The sequence below is a fragment of the Megascapheus bottae genome, chromosome 1 (genome assembly GCF_031878675.1).
Source record: "Megascapheus bottae isolate mThoBot1 chromosome 1, mThoBot2.hap1, whole genome shotgun sequence".
Classification (NCBI taxonomy): Eukaryota; Metazoa; Chordata; class Mammalia; order Rodentia; family Geomyidae; genus Megascapheus; species Megascapheus bottae.
Window position 1 is genome coordinate 100893262 of NC_143509.1, and position 14842 is coordinate 100908103.

Genomic DNA, 14842 nt, shown 5'->3' on the forward strand with positions numbered 1-14842 from the left:
CAGGGAGATGGTGGATTTCGACATTTCCAGCCGCACTGGTGAAGGGGAGATGCTTTAGCAAGTACCATCTGCAGGGCAGGTGCAGCAGGCCCATGCACGTGGGTTAAGGAGCTGCTTTTGTTACCGCTTAACCTCAGGCTGTCCACTCACCCTGCCCACTGTCCTGGAGAAAAAGGCCATTGTTTCCCTCTCAAGACATGCTGACTGCAGGCCAGCTGAAATCATACCTGACACCATGCAAACCTTTTACTCAACACACTCAAATTCGAGCTTATTCCACCAGCAGCTCAAATGACTCCTTCTGGTGTCTGAGTTTCCAGCCCTGCTAGCACTCAGATACGTGGACCACGCCTATCTTCTGAGCCTAATGCGAGAGCAGCTCTACCTTCTGATCCTGCCTTCCCCATGCCACGTCCACCAAGCACCACCTTCAACTCCACCCACATGGAACCCCCCCCCCCCAGCCAGGCTCTGAGCTTGTCTGCTGTATCAGCTACTAGCTGCTTCTCTCCACTTCCTCCCAGTCTTCAGTCCTCCCTATGAGGCATCTGCATTGCTCCTTTCCCTCAGGACAGCACAGGCTCCCATACAGTCCAGTTACATCTGCCAGTCATCTACTGGGCCTGCTTTGCTTTCCCACATTGGCCACATTCTCCTGCTCTGCCCTTCGCCATGTTGTGTCCCCGTCCAGGGTCCTGACTCCCACACCCCCACTGGCCACCTGGTGGAAGACTGCCCAGGAACAAGCTGGGATCTGTGGAAGGAGAGCCTTGCAGGTGTGTATCTGTGCCTGCAGCCATTTGTGAGGCCACTCCCATTTGTCCTGCACCATTAGCCTCATTCTCCAACTCCATCCCCAAAGGCTGTACATGGCTCCTGCTGAAAAACCCTCTTCTTGTCCTTGCATGCCTCCATCCAAAGCCAGAGTTAGAATAGCTGCTCCACAAAGGAGTGAATCAATGAATAAAACCCACTTTGCAGTAATAGAGCTAATTTAGTGTGCAGCGATTGCAATTGGTTCCCTCTCCTCATTTCATCTGACACACTGAAGGTTCCAAATCTATGCTAATTCGGGCTGTTTCTTTCATCACAGGAGGAATTCCCGCTACTTCCAGGCAGACGGGAGACCTGTGAACACCTTACAGAGCAGGCTCAGGGAAGTGCAGGTACCCCCTCCTTCTCCACACACACATCCTGACTAGATAAAGACTCAGCTTCGGGAGTCAGAGCTCCTATGGGGCTCAGGAAGATGAAGACACTGTTTTCTTGTTACTTGAAAACAGCACGGAGTAATCCCTTGCTTTCGCAGTAGATGTGTTATGGCGGTGACACCAGGTGAACGATTCAAGAGGGGAGTGTGACAATGGGTGATGGTCTCTGCTGTGAAAGGAGAATCTGGAGGTGGGGGCAGGATAGAGGTAGAAAGCAACAGGCAGTCAGCTCAAATCTCCAGGTCAGAGAGAGCCACAGGCAGCCCTGGAGGTCTCCATCTTCTCAGACAGACATGGAACCGATTTGAGACCTGAGGCCCAGGACACCAGCAGCAGGCTAGATGTTGGCTTTGAGCAGAGGCCCTGTAGACTGGAGAAGGAGCTGGTAACACGTTCCCTCCCTGCTCCACCCAGCAACTTCATCACCACACCTCAACGTATGGATGGAACCATGTGAGCGGGCCTCACGCTGACACGTCTGCAGGTGCCCCCAGGTGGAGGTAGCACCCCATCTGCCAGCCTTGGCCGTGAAGCAGAGTCCCGGGCTATTGCACACTGGATTCTCTGGACAACCTGCCATTGTCTGGCTTTGATTCCGAGCCTGGATGGAGCCTGTCCCCGCCCCCAGCATCCCTACTGACAGTGACATAGTTTAGGCACTGCCAAGCCATTTATAGACAGTACTAGAAGCTTCTGAGGGGCTCAGGCTTTCATTCGACTGCAGTCAGAGCGGGGATGCCAAGTGCTATACAGAAGGGCGTGTCCCGTGTGACTTCTTCCCTGATGGGTTTCTGAGATATTCTGTTTAATCAGGGCTCTGGTGATCTCCATGTGAAAACATCCCTTGAAAAGAAGCAAACAATGATTAAAATGTCAAAGGACAGATTTAAAAGATCGATAGTGTCTGGAAGGTTGCAAACCCACAGCCAGTTGGGTTCTGGGAGTTTGCAGTTTGCTCTCTACTTATAGCTGTCCTCATATCCTCCCTTTTTGCCTACGTGTCTTGTCTTTGCTTCAGTGATTCACTCTGTCTTCCTTCTCTTAATCATTCTGCATATATGCATTATATTTTCTAATGTGTGTTTTGCTGCTGCGTTCTTTCTCCATATCTATTTTTCTGCCATTCTGTTTTCCCTCTTGGCAATGCCCCCTTCCTCATTTCTACAATAAGACCCAAAATAGTGCTTATAGCTTTTATTTATAACTTCATCTAAAACTCAAAAAATCCAATGGAGATAGGGAAATTAAAATGCCTTTGCCAGAAACCTTGACTACTACAGAGCCTGTAATGTTTTAAATTTGGTTAGATGTCTTACAATAATATTCACTGCATATAGTGATATTTTCATTAAATATCTATATTTAATCATCCTCACATATTTTTATATTTAGTATCTTTATTACTATGGTGAGATCTTTATTAGACCAAGTTGTCTTTAATTAGATATTTAAAAATCTGGCCATAATTTATGTCTCTGGGTTGCGCTTTAGAAAGAAAAACGGCTGCAGCCGATTTTTTTTTTTTTGTGGAGATTGACTAATGGCCCGTGATGAGGAGAGACTCTCCTCCACCCTGTCGCTGGAGGGTGTCAGGCTGGTGTCTGCCGATAGCACTGGGACATGTCTGGTGGTAGAAGACTCGCTGGCGGTTCTAGTTAGACAGGGAGAGATGGTCTCCAACTTGATGGTTTTCTCTGGGCAGTTGATCAGGCAAAGCATTGGCTGGCCCGTTGTGAGCACTGTACACGGGATGCTCTTGGTTCTGTGTATGTCCCTTTTCTTGGCTGGCTCTGGTGTAGATGTGCCCATCCATTTTATAGTGTGGTAACTGTATGTTTCTGACTTTGCTCAGCTTGCTGGTTGATTAGAATTTCCTTACAGGATGCCTTGTGAATGTCCTTGGTAGAATAAATATATGAATTGATAACATGCTTATGTTATCAATAACCATTGTCAGAACTAGCTCAACTTGACAGTACGTGGACCAGCTCGCAGGTCATTTTGGAGAAACGATAGTCATTGAGGTAAACCAAAACTCAAAACACCCGTGCTCTACCTGACGGAAGGGTGTGGCCCAGGAGTTTGGAGGAGAGACTCCTCCGGGCCTGCCTGTGTGAGGAGACTGACTTCTTGTATTTCTCCAGTGATGCTCTGTTTCTCACCTGTCTGTTTTCCTATTACGTTTTTTGGAGGCCCCAGTGAGACCCAACCCTTCTGGACTTCTGAGCCAGGGGCCAGTGGCCAGGCTGTGTGGGTTTAGACCGGGACTCACAACTGAAGGCCAAGGTCAAGGCACCACCCTCCCTATCCTGGGTTTTCCTTTGCCCCAGAGTTCAAACTCCCCAAGCAGTGCTGCAGCAGCGGACTCCAGAAATAAGCAGAACAACTCGCCTGGCTACTCATCCTCATCCCGATCTGGTAAGCCCCAGAGAAGGTCAACGGAATCTAAGGCCTTAGTTAGGGCCTGACCACAGGACAGAAAGGGAGCTCAGTCCCTCCCCAGATACCTCTGTAACCTGATGGTGTTCAAAGCTTCTCCAAAGTGTGCGTGTGTGTGTGTGTGTGTGTGTGTGTGTGTGTGTTAACCTGCTGTGAGCTTGTGCTTTAATCTGCTGTGTGTGCCTGTGTGTGAATGAGCAACCCGAACTGCTTTTCTCTCAGGTTCAAGTTTGTGGCTTCTAGCTGACAGCTATGGGGCTTGAGTGGGTCCTAAATGAGTGACCATTGCTTGAGGGTCTCTCTACCTAAGCAGGACGGGTGAGGATGTAACCCCCCATTCTTGACTGTACCCTCACAGGGTCTGGGGGGGGGACAACTAAAACTATCCCGGTCTCAGGAAGGAACCATTTATGGGGGGTGTATCTTGAGGAAGAGGCACTAGGACCCCTGCTGTATGTCCCAGCTGTCCCTCTGTTGACAGTAGAGACATCTGGGCTGTGGCCTAAAAGCTAGTCACCATCAGTCTGGCCTCAACCAGTGGAGCCAGACCACGAATTTGTGGACTGGCGCCTCAGGCCAGCACAGCAGGCTCAGGCTTAGTTCGAGGTCCTGAGCAAACTGGCCCAAATGGCTCGTCGGTTAAAGAGGGGATTTTGTTATCAACCCTTCAGTACTGCTGACCTCTGCGATGGGAAACATCATATTTCTCCTTATGGCCTGGGGGAAGCACTACAAAATGAGTTCAGGCTTTCCCTCCTAGGTCAGGATGGGGCCCCGTTAGGTCGACCCACAGAGTTCAAGCAACGTTTCAAGTGTGGGAGTGAGAGGCTGTGGCTCTGGAGGTGTTCTGTTCTTGCTGATCTAGCTTTGTTTGGAAATGGAGATTCTGTTTGTTGTTACCCTCCTGCCTTTGTTTCTCTGGTACTGGCCATGTGGTTATGTGCTTTTTAGGACACTGGTTTTAAGTCACAGGGTGAATTCAATTCTATGCCCATTTTAAACTACATGTGCATGAATGTAAATAATCTGAATGTATAAAAGCTGTTATCATTGTAACCCAGAATTACCTGGCTTGACATAACAAAGTAGAGGGAAATGGGTATCTTTAAACTCAAATGGCAAAGGAGGTCTTAAGTTTTGAGTGCAAACGAATGTGTCTTAGGGGTTTCAAGCAAAAAGAGACTTAAGACTGTACAAGGGAATTGAGGAAAAATTAGGTTCCTCTGGAGAGAAAAGGATTGGAAGAATAAGAATTGTCTTAAATGCAAAAAAGGGGAAATTGAGCCAAATGACAGAAAGTAAATAGGACAGGATATGGGTATGTCTTGAGGTTTATAAGAGCCTGGGTGCTTTAACATTAGTAAGATCGGCATTGAGTTGGCAGTGATGTAAAAACCCTGTGCTCCTTATCCTGGTCAGAGCAAGACCCACAGAGGGGCAAACGATTCTGAATAGGTTCCAGGTAAGCCTTGTCTGAGACCTGTCTCTTGATCTCCTTGGAAATAAAGGGGTCTTGTGGATAGAGGCTCTCACCTGCCCTGTCAGTCGCCCCGCCTCCTCCCCTGCCTCCACCCCACTGTGGGATTGGACCAGCGGGGCACCTCATCCCACCAATGAGCCAAAAAGCCAACTGAGTCATTCTTCCAGCAGAGGGACAACCAGACCTACTGGGACAGATCTCATCCTGGCCACAAGAGACCGCACAGAGGCTGCTGGGAAGGGCAACTCAGCATCGAGGGTGGTGTCCAATCTGAACCGGAGTCACTTGTGCTTGCCCTTTCCAAAGTAAAGACGAGAAGTAACAGAAAGCAGTTCTACAGCATGCCTATTAAGGCCCATCCTTGTCTACCTTCTGGCTGTGCAGGGACTTACCCTTGCCGTTTGTCACTTGGTAACACCAGGAAAAACCCAACTCAGATGTCCCTTCTCATGCTCACACAGCTTTTTAGGAAGAGAGCTTTGTCTCCTTGAGGACATAATCGGCTTCATTCTGAGAAAATGTATAACAGTTGCTAGGTAGAATCACCTGCTATGTACTTCAGAGCAGGTAGGGCTAGCCTCAGCAAAGACAGCAGGCTTTACAGCCCACCTGAACTCTGGGGTTGGAGACAGACTCTTGGCTTCCACCACATTGGGGAGCTGCTAATAGAACTGATAATACACCTTGTGCTTGGTCCCTGTGCATTTAAATTACAAATAAAGTTTGTGCTCACCTGCCTAGAGCTGCGTGAAGATCCCTCAGTTTCCCCAAGTCTCCTGTCATGGAACCCCCTTTACCGCCCCCATTCAGCAGCAGGTAGCCACATGAGCACTCAATGTCCCCTTGTCTCCACAGCAGTCAGGTGTCCCAAAGGAGCCAGAGAGCTGATAAGCGAAAAAAAAAGCTCACCAGGAAGAGACAAGCTTGAGGGGAGGGACAGCGGCCCAGCCACTCCAAGCTGAGCCGGCCACACCCAGCAGATGATGTCAACCCCCAAGGATGATGTCCTGAAACAGTACTGGTGATGGCTGCCAGGGTTTAATCATTCTGTGCACACCGCCCCTCCCAGCGCCCTACACACACCTGGGAATGCTGAGGAAAGCTACCACTTCAGAACTAGCTCAATCGGACACTGCCAGAACCAGCTGCAAGTCATCTCTTAGAAACTGTATCTGCTGGAGTCCTGTCAGTCAGAGCCTAGAGTTTAGAGCAGAAACTCCTTTGGACCCACTGGTGTAAATGAAACCAGCTACCTCTTCTAATCTGAGTGATGCTCAGTTTCTCACCAGTGTTCCCACAGCGAAACAATCGATTTCATCCATTAGCAATACATTTAATTTTCATGATGTGTTAACCCCACAGTTAACATCTCATAGCACCTAGAAGACTTAACAATATGCACTATATATTTTATAACAATCTGAAGATTTACAACATGCGTAATATATTTTACAATATTCTGTGTCTTTCTTAGAATCAGTGAAGTAGAAGGAGGTATTGGAGAGCCTGCCTAGCAGATGCAAACCTTGGAGTTCAATCCCCTGCACACCACAAAAATGATTTCTGTACCCTTTGTCTTGTACATAAGTTTATCTGATTTGGAGAGGGGAAGGGAAAGCACAGGCAAGGCAGGCCAAGGGTGGATTAATTACACAGTGAAACCCACCAGACACTGGGTTGGAAATGAACAATATAACTCGGAGGGGGAGGAATGTTGGTATGTGTGTGGGGGAGGGGGCACTGTTCAAAAGAAAATGTATTCATTACATGACTTCTGAAACTATAATCCCTCTGTACATCATCTTTACAATAAGATCTAAAATTTAAAAAAAAAGCAAAAATCAGAATCAGTAATAGGTGTCTTGAGTATGATTCAACGATTGCGCTCAGTCCTTGCATTTCTGTATGTATCAAACGTCAATGGCTATCTTTTACTTCGAGACTAAAGCAACACAGAATGGCTGTGCTGTGCCTTTTTAAAAAATCCAAATTCGACCAAGCTTTCTGGAGGCAATCAATTCACTGACCAAACCCATTACAACTATTGCAGAGGCAAATGTGAAACCTGACATGAACCCAACAACAGTCAGCCGAGGTGTATTTATTTACCTAGGTCTAGAAACCGGAATTCAGAAGTACTCAAAAGTTAAGCTGCCTAAAATATGGACTTTTAACATGTGGAGACCCTGCAAGTCATTTGTGCTGGTTATTATGATCTAGAGATCAGAACTTAATGTGCCTATGAGAGTATAGCCGTGCGTGTGTAGTGATGGTTCTGAGAGCCTCAGTATTTCATGCTAAGTCTGACATGACTCAAAGATACTTCTACTTGCAAAGACCCCATTTGCGATGCTTCAAACGAAGTAGCAAATCTTTCCAAAATTTCTCAGTCTGACCTCAGACTAGAGGCAGAACTGGTCAGGGGATGAGGTAGAAAGAAGAGAGGAGGAGGCCAAAAGCTTACCTGCTTCCTCTAGGGCACCTGTAATGACTTACAGTGAAATTAAGGTCATGTCAGGATATCTGTGAACCGCTGGTGTTGAGTGAGGAATCGGAGAAAGGCCAAGAAATTGTGACCTCTTAACTAGGGGAGGGGAAGCATTCTTAGGGTTGACAATGCTACAGAACACTTGTATTCAGTAGTCTCATGATAGGAGGATGATTAGAAAGAGGAAGAAATCAAAGTGGGTAAGATTAATGGTTAATATTGCAGGCCAAATTTAGTAAGATATCATAGTCCTAATGATAAGACAGAAGTATTTGCTAATCTTCTATAACTTTCTTCATGAAACTTGTCAACAGAAGTAGTGTAAACTTTCAGAGGAAATGATCTGTATTGTCTACTTACTCCATATCTATGGGTGTTTTATAGTTAAACATCACCAGAGGAAATCGCATTTCTCTTGTGCAGGATTATTTATCACAATTAATTCCCTTTTCCTTTTAAGATGCTTTGTTGTCTTATTTATTTAGCTTAAGAGCTTAGAGTGTTATAACACTGATAAACTCAAAGCCAAAATCATTACAAAGCTGTTTACACCTCCTCCAGTCACAAGCATTCTTGGCTGATTTTTGAAGCACCCTTTGAAAGCTTTACCAGAGCTTCTTCCTTCTTTTCTCTTGTTAGATCATTCAGCCCATGAACGATTTCACACATAAAACCTTTGACCGAAACTCCAACCACTCAGGCCAGCCAGAATGACTGCGGTCCTGATTCTCCAATACATGCTACAACTTAAATCCACTTACGGTTTATAGCTCCTAACTTTGAGCAAAGGCTTCAGCACAGAACTCTGATCTCAAGCAAGATGAATTTTCAGTAATGCATAACACAATAATCACCATGAAGCAATCTACCACATTAAAAAAACCTAACCACTACAAGAAAGCAAAGTGGTGAGTGCAGACGCTCCCAGGAAGATGCAATCTTTTGTGTGACTTGGTATTTTGCCACGTCAAATCAAAAGTAAATAATAAATGTCAAGTTACTCACTCATGGATTCTGTTAACTTGGCCATTTCTCTGTTTCTTCTTTGTGCTTTTCCTGCAGGTGAGAAGAAATTATTATTGTTGTTGTTATTATTATGTACATAACATATCTTATGTTTGATTGGTGTCCTCACTTGTTTATGGCTGCATCTCTCTTCATTTTTCTGAGTTGGCCATCAATAATTGAATGAATAAAAGCAGGCTCACATTATAGTTATATTAGCAAGCAGTCCCCAAACAGGAATTTTTTTTAGGGCACTAGAAACCTTTCCATTGCTCTTGGCAAGAGAGCGTGTGTCACACTGATTTTGGATATATATAATTGGTGACGCACGACCAGTTTTCAAAACCTCTTTGACACTGGAGTTTTGACATCCATATGCCAAATTTTTGCTCTCCATTTTTGCCGTTAGAACTTTTTTCTTTTGGTATTTTTAGAGCTGATATTTTTATAGGCATTTGGTTTTAAAAAGAAAGAAGAAAAAAAGAAAGAAAAGAGAAAGGGAAATGGATTTTCTACCTTTTCTTTTGTCTTTTTAGGTCTCCTTGGTTTCTTTTGAAAGTCATTACTTCGATGGGTTTACAACCTTATCTATTTTGGGCTAAAAACATTTTGTTTCCACCTAGATATAGGTTATAACCCACTGAGTCTGAGGGCCACACAGATACATAGAGAAATTAAATGTGTCCTAATTACAACTTGACTTGAGGAATAATGCTCATGTCTACTGAGAAGCTGTTTTCGATATATTCAGGTTTCTTTTGAGTATTCTCAATTTCCTTGGATTCCTACCATGCATAATCACTAAGGCACTAGCCATTATCATTTTTTCTTGATATCTTGTTTTTTTTTGCTTACTTGTGAAAGTAATACGTGCTCATTATTTAGCTAACAAAAAAACATTGAAAAATTATAAACCTGAAAGTATAGTTCTTTCATAATGCCTTTCCTGGAGAAAATCATTACAACATCAGTGTAATGGCTTTCTTGGCCCCTTTCTATATCTGTATTTACAGATATAGATCCTCCTTTTTATAGCTATAAATACTTACACTAAGCATGTGCTACAAGTCTGTTTCTCACTCATCACCAAAGCATGCATCTTCCTGTGTCATTAAAGGAGAAACATCATTTTGGGGGGTGTAGAACCTCTTGGGGTTAAACTCAACATCTCATTCGACATTCTGTTTCTTGGTGATCAATATTTGCATTGTTAGAAGCCCATCCAGTGTGGAGCTTAGGAACCTGCCCCCCTCCTGCCCCCCTCCCCAAGGTTCTAGCAAAACGCTGAGCACACACGGTGGCCTGCCTACACCCTGGGTTGATGCTGTGCTTGGGTGTTTCGCTCGGCTCCTGATTCGCCCTTCTAAAGGCCCTGTTCCCAAACGAAAAGGGTGTGATTTGAGTAGCAAGCTCGTTTTCATAATGCACACACAATAAAGTGCTAGCTGCTCTTGAGCACAAAGGCCCAGAGGAAGAAGTTTCCGATCCTCCAGATACGACAGGGATCCCAGGCAGCTTGCCTGCCGCAAGCATGGGGAAAGCAAAGTGGAAAGGCTAGGAAGGGACTGGAGCAGTGGCGAGGAAGGTCGCAGAGGAACTTGTCACAGCAATGCAGGGTTCCAGAAGAGGGTTCAGCAGTTGCTTCAGCGACCAGTGGGCGCCAGGGATCTGGCCAGTGGATTCACGGGGTTGTAACCTTTCAGCCCCAGCAGCAGCGCCATGTCAGGAACTCAAGGAACTTCAACTTGAACATGAAGGAGCTCGTTTGTCTTGATACCGCGCTCTACTGCACAGCCTGGTTCTGCCTCTCCGGCCTCTCCCCTTGCTTTCCCCACCCCTCACAGCGGGGCCTGCTCCTTTTCCTCCTTGTAGGCTCCATATGCCTTCAGATCTCACTCGGACCTCTGTCCTCTTCCTCTGTGCCCGCTTCTGATAGATTCCTCTCCATCCCATAATCTCAGATCTCAGCTCCTTCAAGTGCCTCTGGCTTCTTATTTTGGGGTGCCTGGCTCCCACTTTCTCGATAAGCACACCACCATCCATTTAGATCCTCCAGCTATCTCCTTATCTCTCTTGTAACCGCAGGACCTTGCCATGTTTGCAGATCCTGTCCTGCTGATAAGTTGGTCTTTATAGTTATTTGTATTCCGATGTAGTGGATGTCTTAATCCTAGAAATGCCAGATATTGTCTGATCAGCCTTTTTGCCTTCTCTGTAGCTAAATGGAAGTGTGTGACATCAAGTGGGGGAGGGGTCCAGAAAGAACCTAAATTTAGCTGTCCTGCACTGACTCATCTATAGCCTAGCTTATGGTAGAAATTGTAGCATATGTGTTTGAGTAAGTAGTTTAGTCACTCGGTTGGACATCTTTAAACTCCGTATGGCCTTCACTCATTATCAGAAAGTTGGTGTTTGCAATTATGTGGTGTGTGCCCGATAAAGCATTTACATTCCCTACTTGGTCCGAAGCAAACTCCATCCATGTTCTAAAGCTAAGAGTTCCCTCCACAGTAAATTTCCTGGTGCATGACTGGGGATAGATTTGTGAATTCTTGCTTAGGAAAACTGAAAGGCATTCTGTTCAAATGATCCAGTCCAGCCATACAGAATGCATCCCAGGGAGGTGTCCCCACAGTGATGAGATGAAGCTCAGGGGGAGAGGAGACCATGGGCCACAAGTGCAGAGCCCGGAGCCACCTGCTTTCTCTTCCTGTCCTACCACTGCTATGTCGTATGTCCTCATTGGCTCTTTTCCAGTGGAGTCTATGTAGCATTGCCTTTGCAACACTGAAATCATCTCTGGAAATTCATCTAAATCGCAAATGTGACCTGGGTAGGCACCTCTTGATTGAAACCCTTCCTTGAAGATTCAGCACCCTGCAGTCTTAGTCAAGGATGGCTCTCCCTCCCTCCCCGCCCCACTCTGCCTTCTCCATTTACCCAGGAGCAGAAGGTCCTTGCCTCTAGGCATGGTTTTACACCTTCCTGCCCCAGTAAGCTTTAGTCCTGCTCAGGACATCCCAAATTCCATTTGTCTCTGTCCTTCACAAATTCATTTCTCAGAACTTCACTGGACACCACCCAAACTCTGTATTTTCCCTACCTTTCGGGCTGTCTTCCCTGAGTTTCTTTTGAAACGCAGTGTTCATATATCAGTGCTTCCAGGTGGCACACTGAATAATCTGTCTTGGTAGCAAAGAAATCCTGAAAACTTGGAACATTTGAGAATCGAGTCCCTGGCTACTGAAAAACTTATAATTCTGGACAAGTCATTTTACTTTTTTTTGGCTTGTTTGCTCCCAAACCTTTTGATACAGTGGGGTAACTGTGGCTGACAATAATAATTAATATTTCAAAGGCCAGAAGAAAGGAGTTGGGATTTTTTTAAAACCATGATAGATGATAAATTAACTTGAATTAAACATTACACCATGTAAACATGGAATGAACCAGCACATGGCACCTATCAACATGTAATATAATTTATATATCAGTTATAAGCTTAAATAAAGAATGAGAGCTGGGATAAATAGTAATTCCTTACATCCATGTACAGAAGAAATGCTTTGCTCTCTACTGGGTCTGACAAGATATGCAAGCCTTCATTAAATTTTTTTTTCCTTTTGAGTCAAGTTTATGTAAAGATTTGTACTCCTTTAGCATGTAAAGAAAACCAGGGATCTTGCTTGAACTTAAGTTTGAAAATTATTCATATGTACTGTATGTGTGCTCTTCTTAGAGGCAGAGAAAGAGATGAAAGGAAAGAGGGCAAGGGGGGAGTGAGAGAAGAAGGAAGGGAGGGAGAAGAGAGAACATTTTTCACAGGGCAGAGCTTTGGTGGATGGGCGGGGCTTCTCCAGGGAACGGGGTCCCCTCTGCCTCAGGCCAGGGGCTGGCTGAGCCTAGGTGACCTCTAGCTGGCTTCCTCACCTGCTGCCATCCACAAACAGTTTTAAGGAGAAACTCATCATGGTTGATATATTTCAAACCGGTTATATTTACATCATGGATATTTTTATCTCTGTAAACTTATAGTCACCAGAAAACTGTGATCTCCTTTTCAGATTACAATCCTGAAAAGGAACACTTTTACACAAAGTGGGAGACGGTGGTGGATGGGGTCGTTTGTGAGCTTGTGTCCTCAAAGGGACTTCACCTCCAGGTTAAACCAGGGGCCCTGGAGTCTCCCATCTCTTCCCCAGGCTCTCTATTGTATGTCCACTGCCCCTCTGGCCTGTTGTCCTTTCTCTCCCTGACCTGGGGCCACTCTTGGGTCACCTGACTCAAATGGAAAATACCAGGTCCGCTGAAAAGCCATGTGAGCACTCCGCGAGGGCAGAGTGCTCTGTGTGGCTCCCGAGAAATGCAGGCCAGAGCATGTGTGCCACATGCAAAATTAATGGGAGGGAGAGCCAACTGATTGATAGGCCTGGCTTATGGCGATGTAAATGTATACAAGAATAATGCAGGAATACATACATGTATTTATTTCTCATTGATTAGAGCCTGGCACTGCCCGATCAATATCACACTTTCTGGATCCATTTGTTCATTGCTGTGCAAGTATCTTTCTTATATCTTGACCTGCAATTTCTTGATAGATGCCCAAGAGTGGTATTGTTGGATTGTAGAGTAGTTTTATGCCTGGAGTTGTTTTTCTTTTCTTTTGTCCTGAGGAATCTCCAAACAGCCCCCCTCCCCCCCCTGCCATGGTGGCTGTACTAGTTTACATTCCTACCAACAGTACAGTAGGGTTTCCTTTTACCCACATCTCCCACCTCTGGGAGATGAGAGGGGAGTGGTGACTCAGCCTATTGGGGAGCTTTAGAAAAACCTGACCCTGAAGACTGACCCCTTTATAAGGAGCAACCAGTCCAGTGCAATGCAGGTGAATGCTTATGTCCCATGATGCAAGGTTGCCTTAAGATGCATCATACAAAGGCATCATGGCAACTGCCCAGTTCCTTTAGCCTTTTAATTTCTGCCAGTAGCCTCCACTGACAGGAAGGAGCCATATTCCCCCTCAGGGTTGTTTTGTGAGACACTTGCTATGTTACCCTATAAGAAAGCGGTCAGGGTGGTAGTGATGAGCAAAGTTCTCATTCATTCATTCATTCATTCATTCATGTGTTCGTACATTCCATTCATAAGTGAGCCTGTGTGAGGTCATGATAAAGCCCAGGTAAGCAGAAGACTAGTCATGGTTTTTGACAGGAGATTGTTTAAGCCTAAGTGGTCAGTGTTGGACAGTCCTTATGGAAACCCTCTCCAGTTGGCCAGGAAAGGTAGCACAGCACAGCGGTGATGCCTCCTCCAGCCAGGCTCCTCTGGGACGCCGTCTACCCTGGGAGGTCGGTTGGTGCTCATTTTTTTTTTGTGGGTCTTGGGGCTTGAACTCTGGGCCTGGGCGCTGTCCCTGAGCTCTTAAGCTCAAGGCTACCACCCTACCCCTTGAGCCACAGCACTACTTCCAGCTTTCTGGTAGTTAATTGGAGATAAGCGTCTCAAGGACTTGGCCTTTAGTGCCAGGGCTGACTTTGAATCTCCGTCCTCAAATCTCAGCCTCGTGAGTCGCTAGGATTACAGGTGTGAGCCGCCGTGCCTGGCTTGGGTGCTCATTCTTAAAAACAACAGGAGCACTACTGGACTTATCACAGAGGAACCGAGAGTCCCAGCTACAGGAACCACCCAGGAAGGCATGCAAGGAAGTGGAGGGCGCAAAACATGTGGCTTTTCACCCTCTCCCTATTGATGTCCATATCAATAGTTTATTGGAGACACTAAACCTGGGAAACATTTAAAAAAGTTTACTTTAGCATGTTCTCCATATCCAAATGTGACATTTACTGAGGCTAAAGACTGAGGGAGAATTATGGGTAGAATTATGGAATTATTATTTTTTGTGTGTGCTTCTTTCCGTCTGCCTCCAGCTTGAACTTCTGTGTAGATACAGGAGGGAGGCGGTGAGAGTGGCCTCTTCTCCAGGAACTCAGTAATCGAGTCTCAGTGGTAAATTTCCTTCAGAAGGTAAACTAGGAAACACCATCCAGATCTCATTTTGGTGCTGGTCTTTTGCCACTTATTCCCTTTCCCCCTCTCCCTGTTTACAGTGACTGTCTGGGTTTCAGCTTTGGAGCAGATGGGGTAGGTATGCCTCATTGTAGTCGTCACATGTTGTACACAACTAAGACTCACATTAAACAAACACAAGAAGACTGA

General features: G+C 45.7%; 1 protein-coding gene across 2 annotated transcripts in view; it reads right to left on the bottom strand.

Moving 5' to 3' along the window:
- Kcnj6 (potassium inwardly rectifying channel subfamily J member 6) overlaps positions 1 to 14842 on the bottom strand; it is a 193922-nt gene that overhangs the window by 141068 nt on the left and 38012 nt on the right. For both annotated transcript variants that reach the window (XM_090349303.1, XM_090349305.1), the window contains exon 2: positions 8624 to 8674. In XM_090349303.1, coding sequence (XP_090205429.1) covers positions 8624 to 8648 — 25 coding nt within the window. In that variant the 5' untranslated portion in view covers positions 8649 to 8674. The remainder of the gene's footprint in view (positions 1 to 8623; positions 8675 to 14842) is intronic.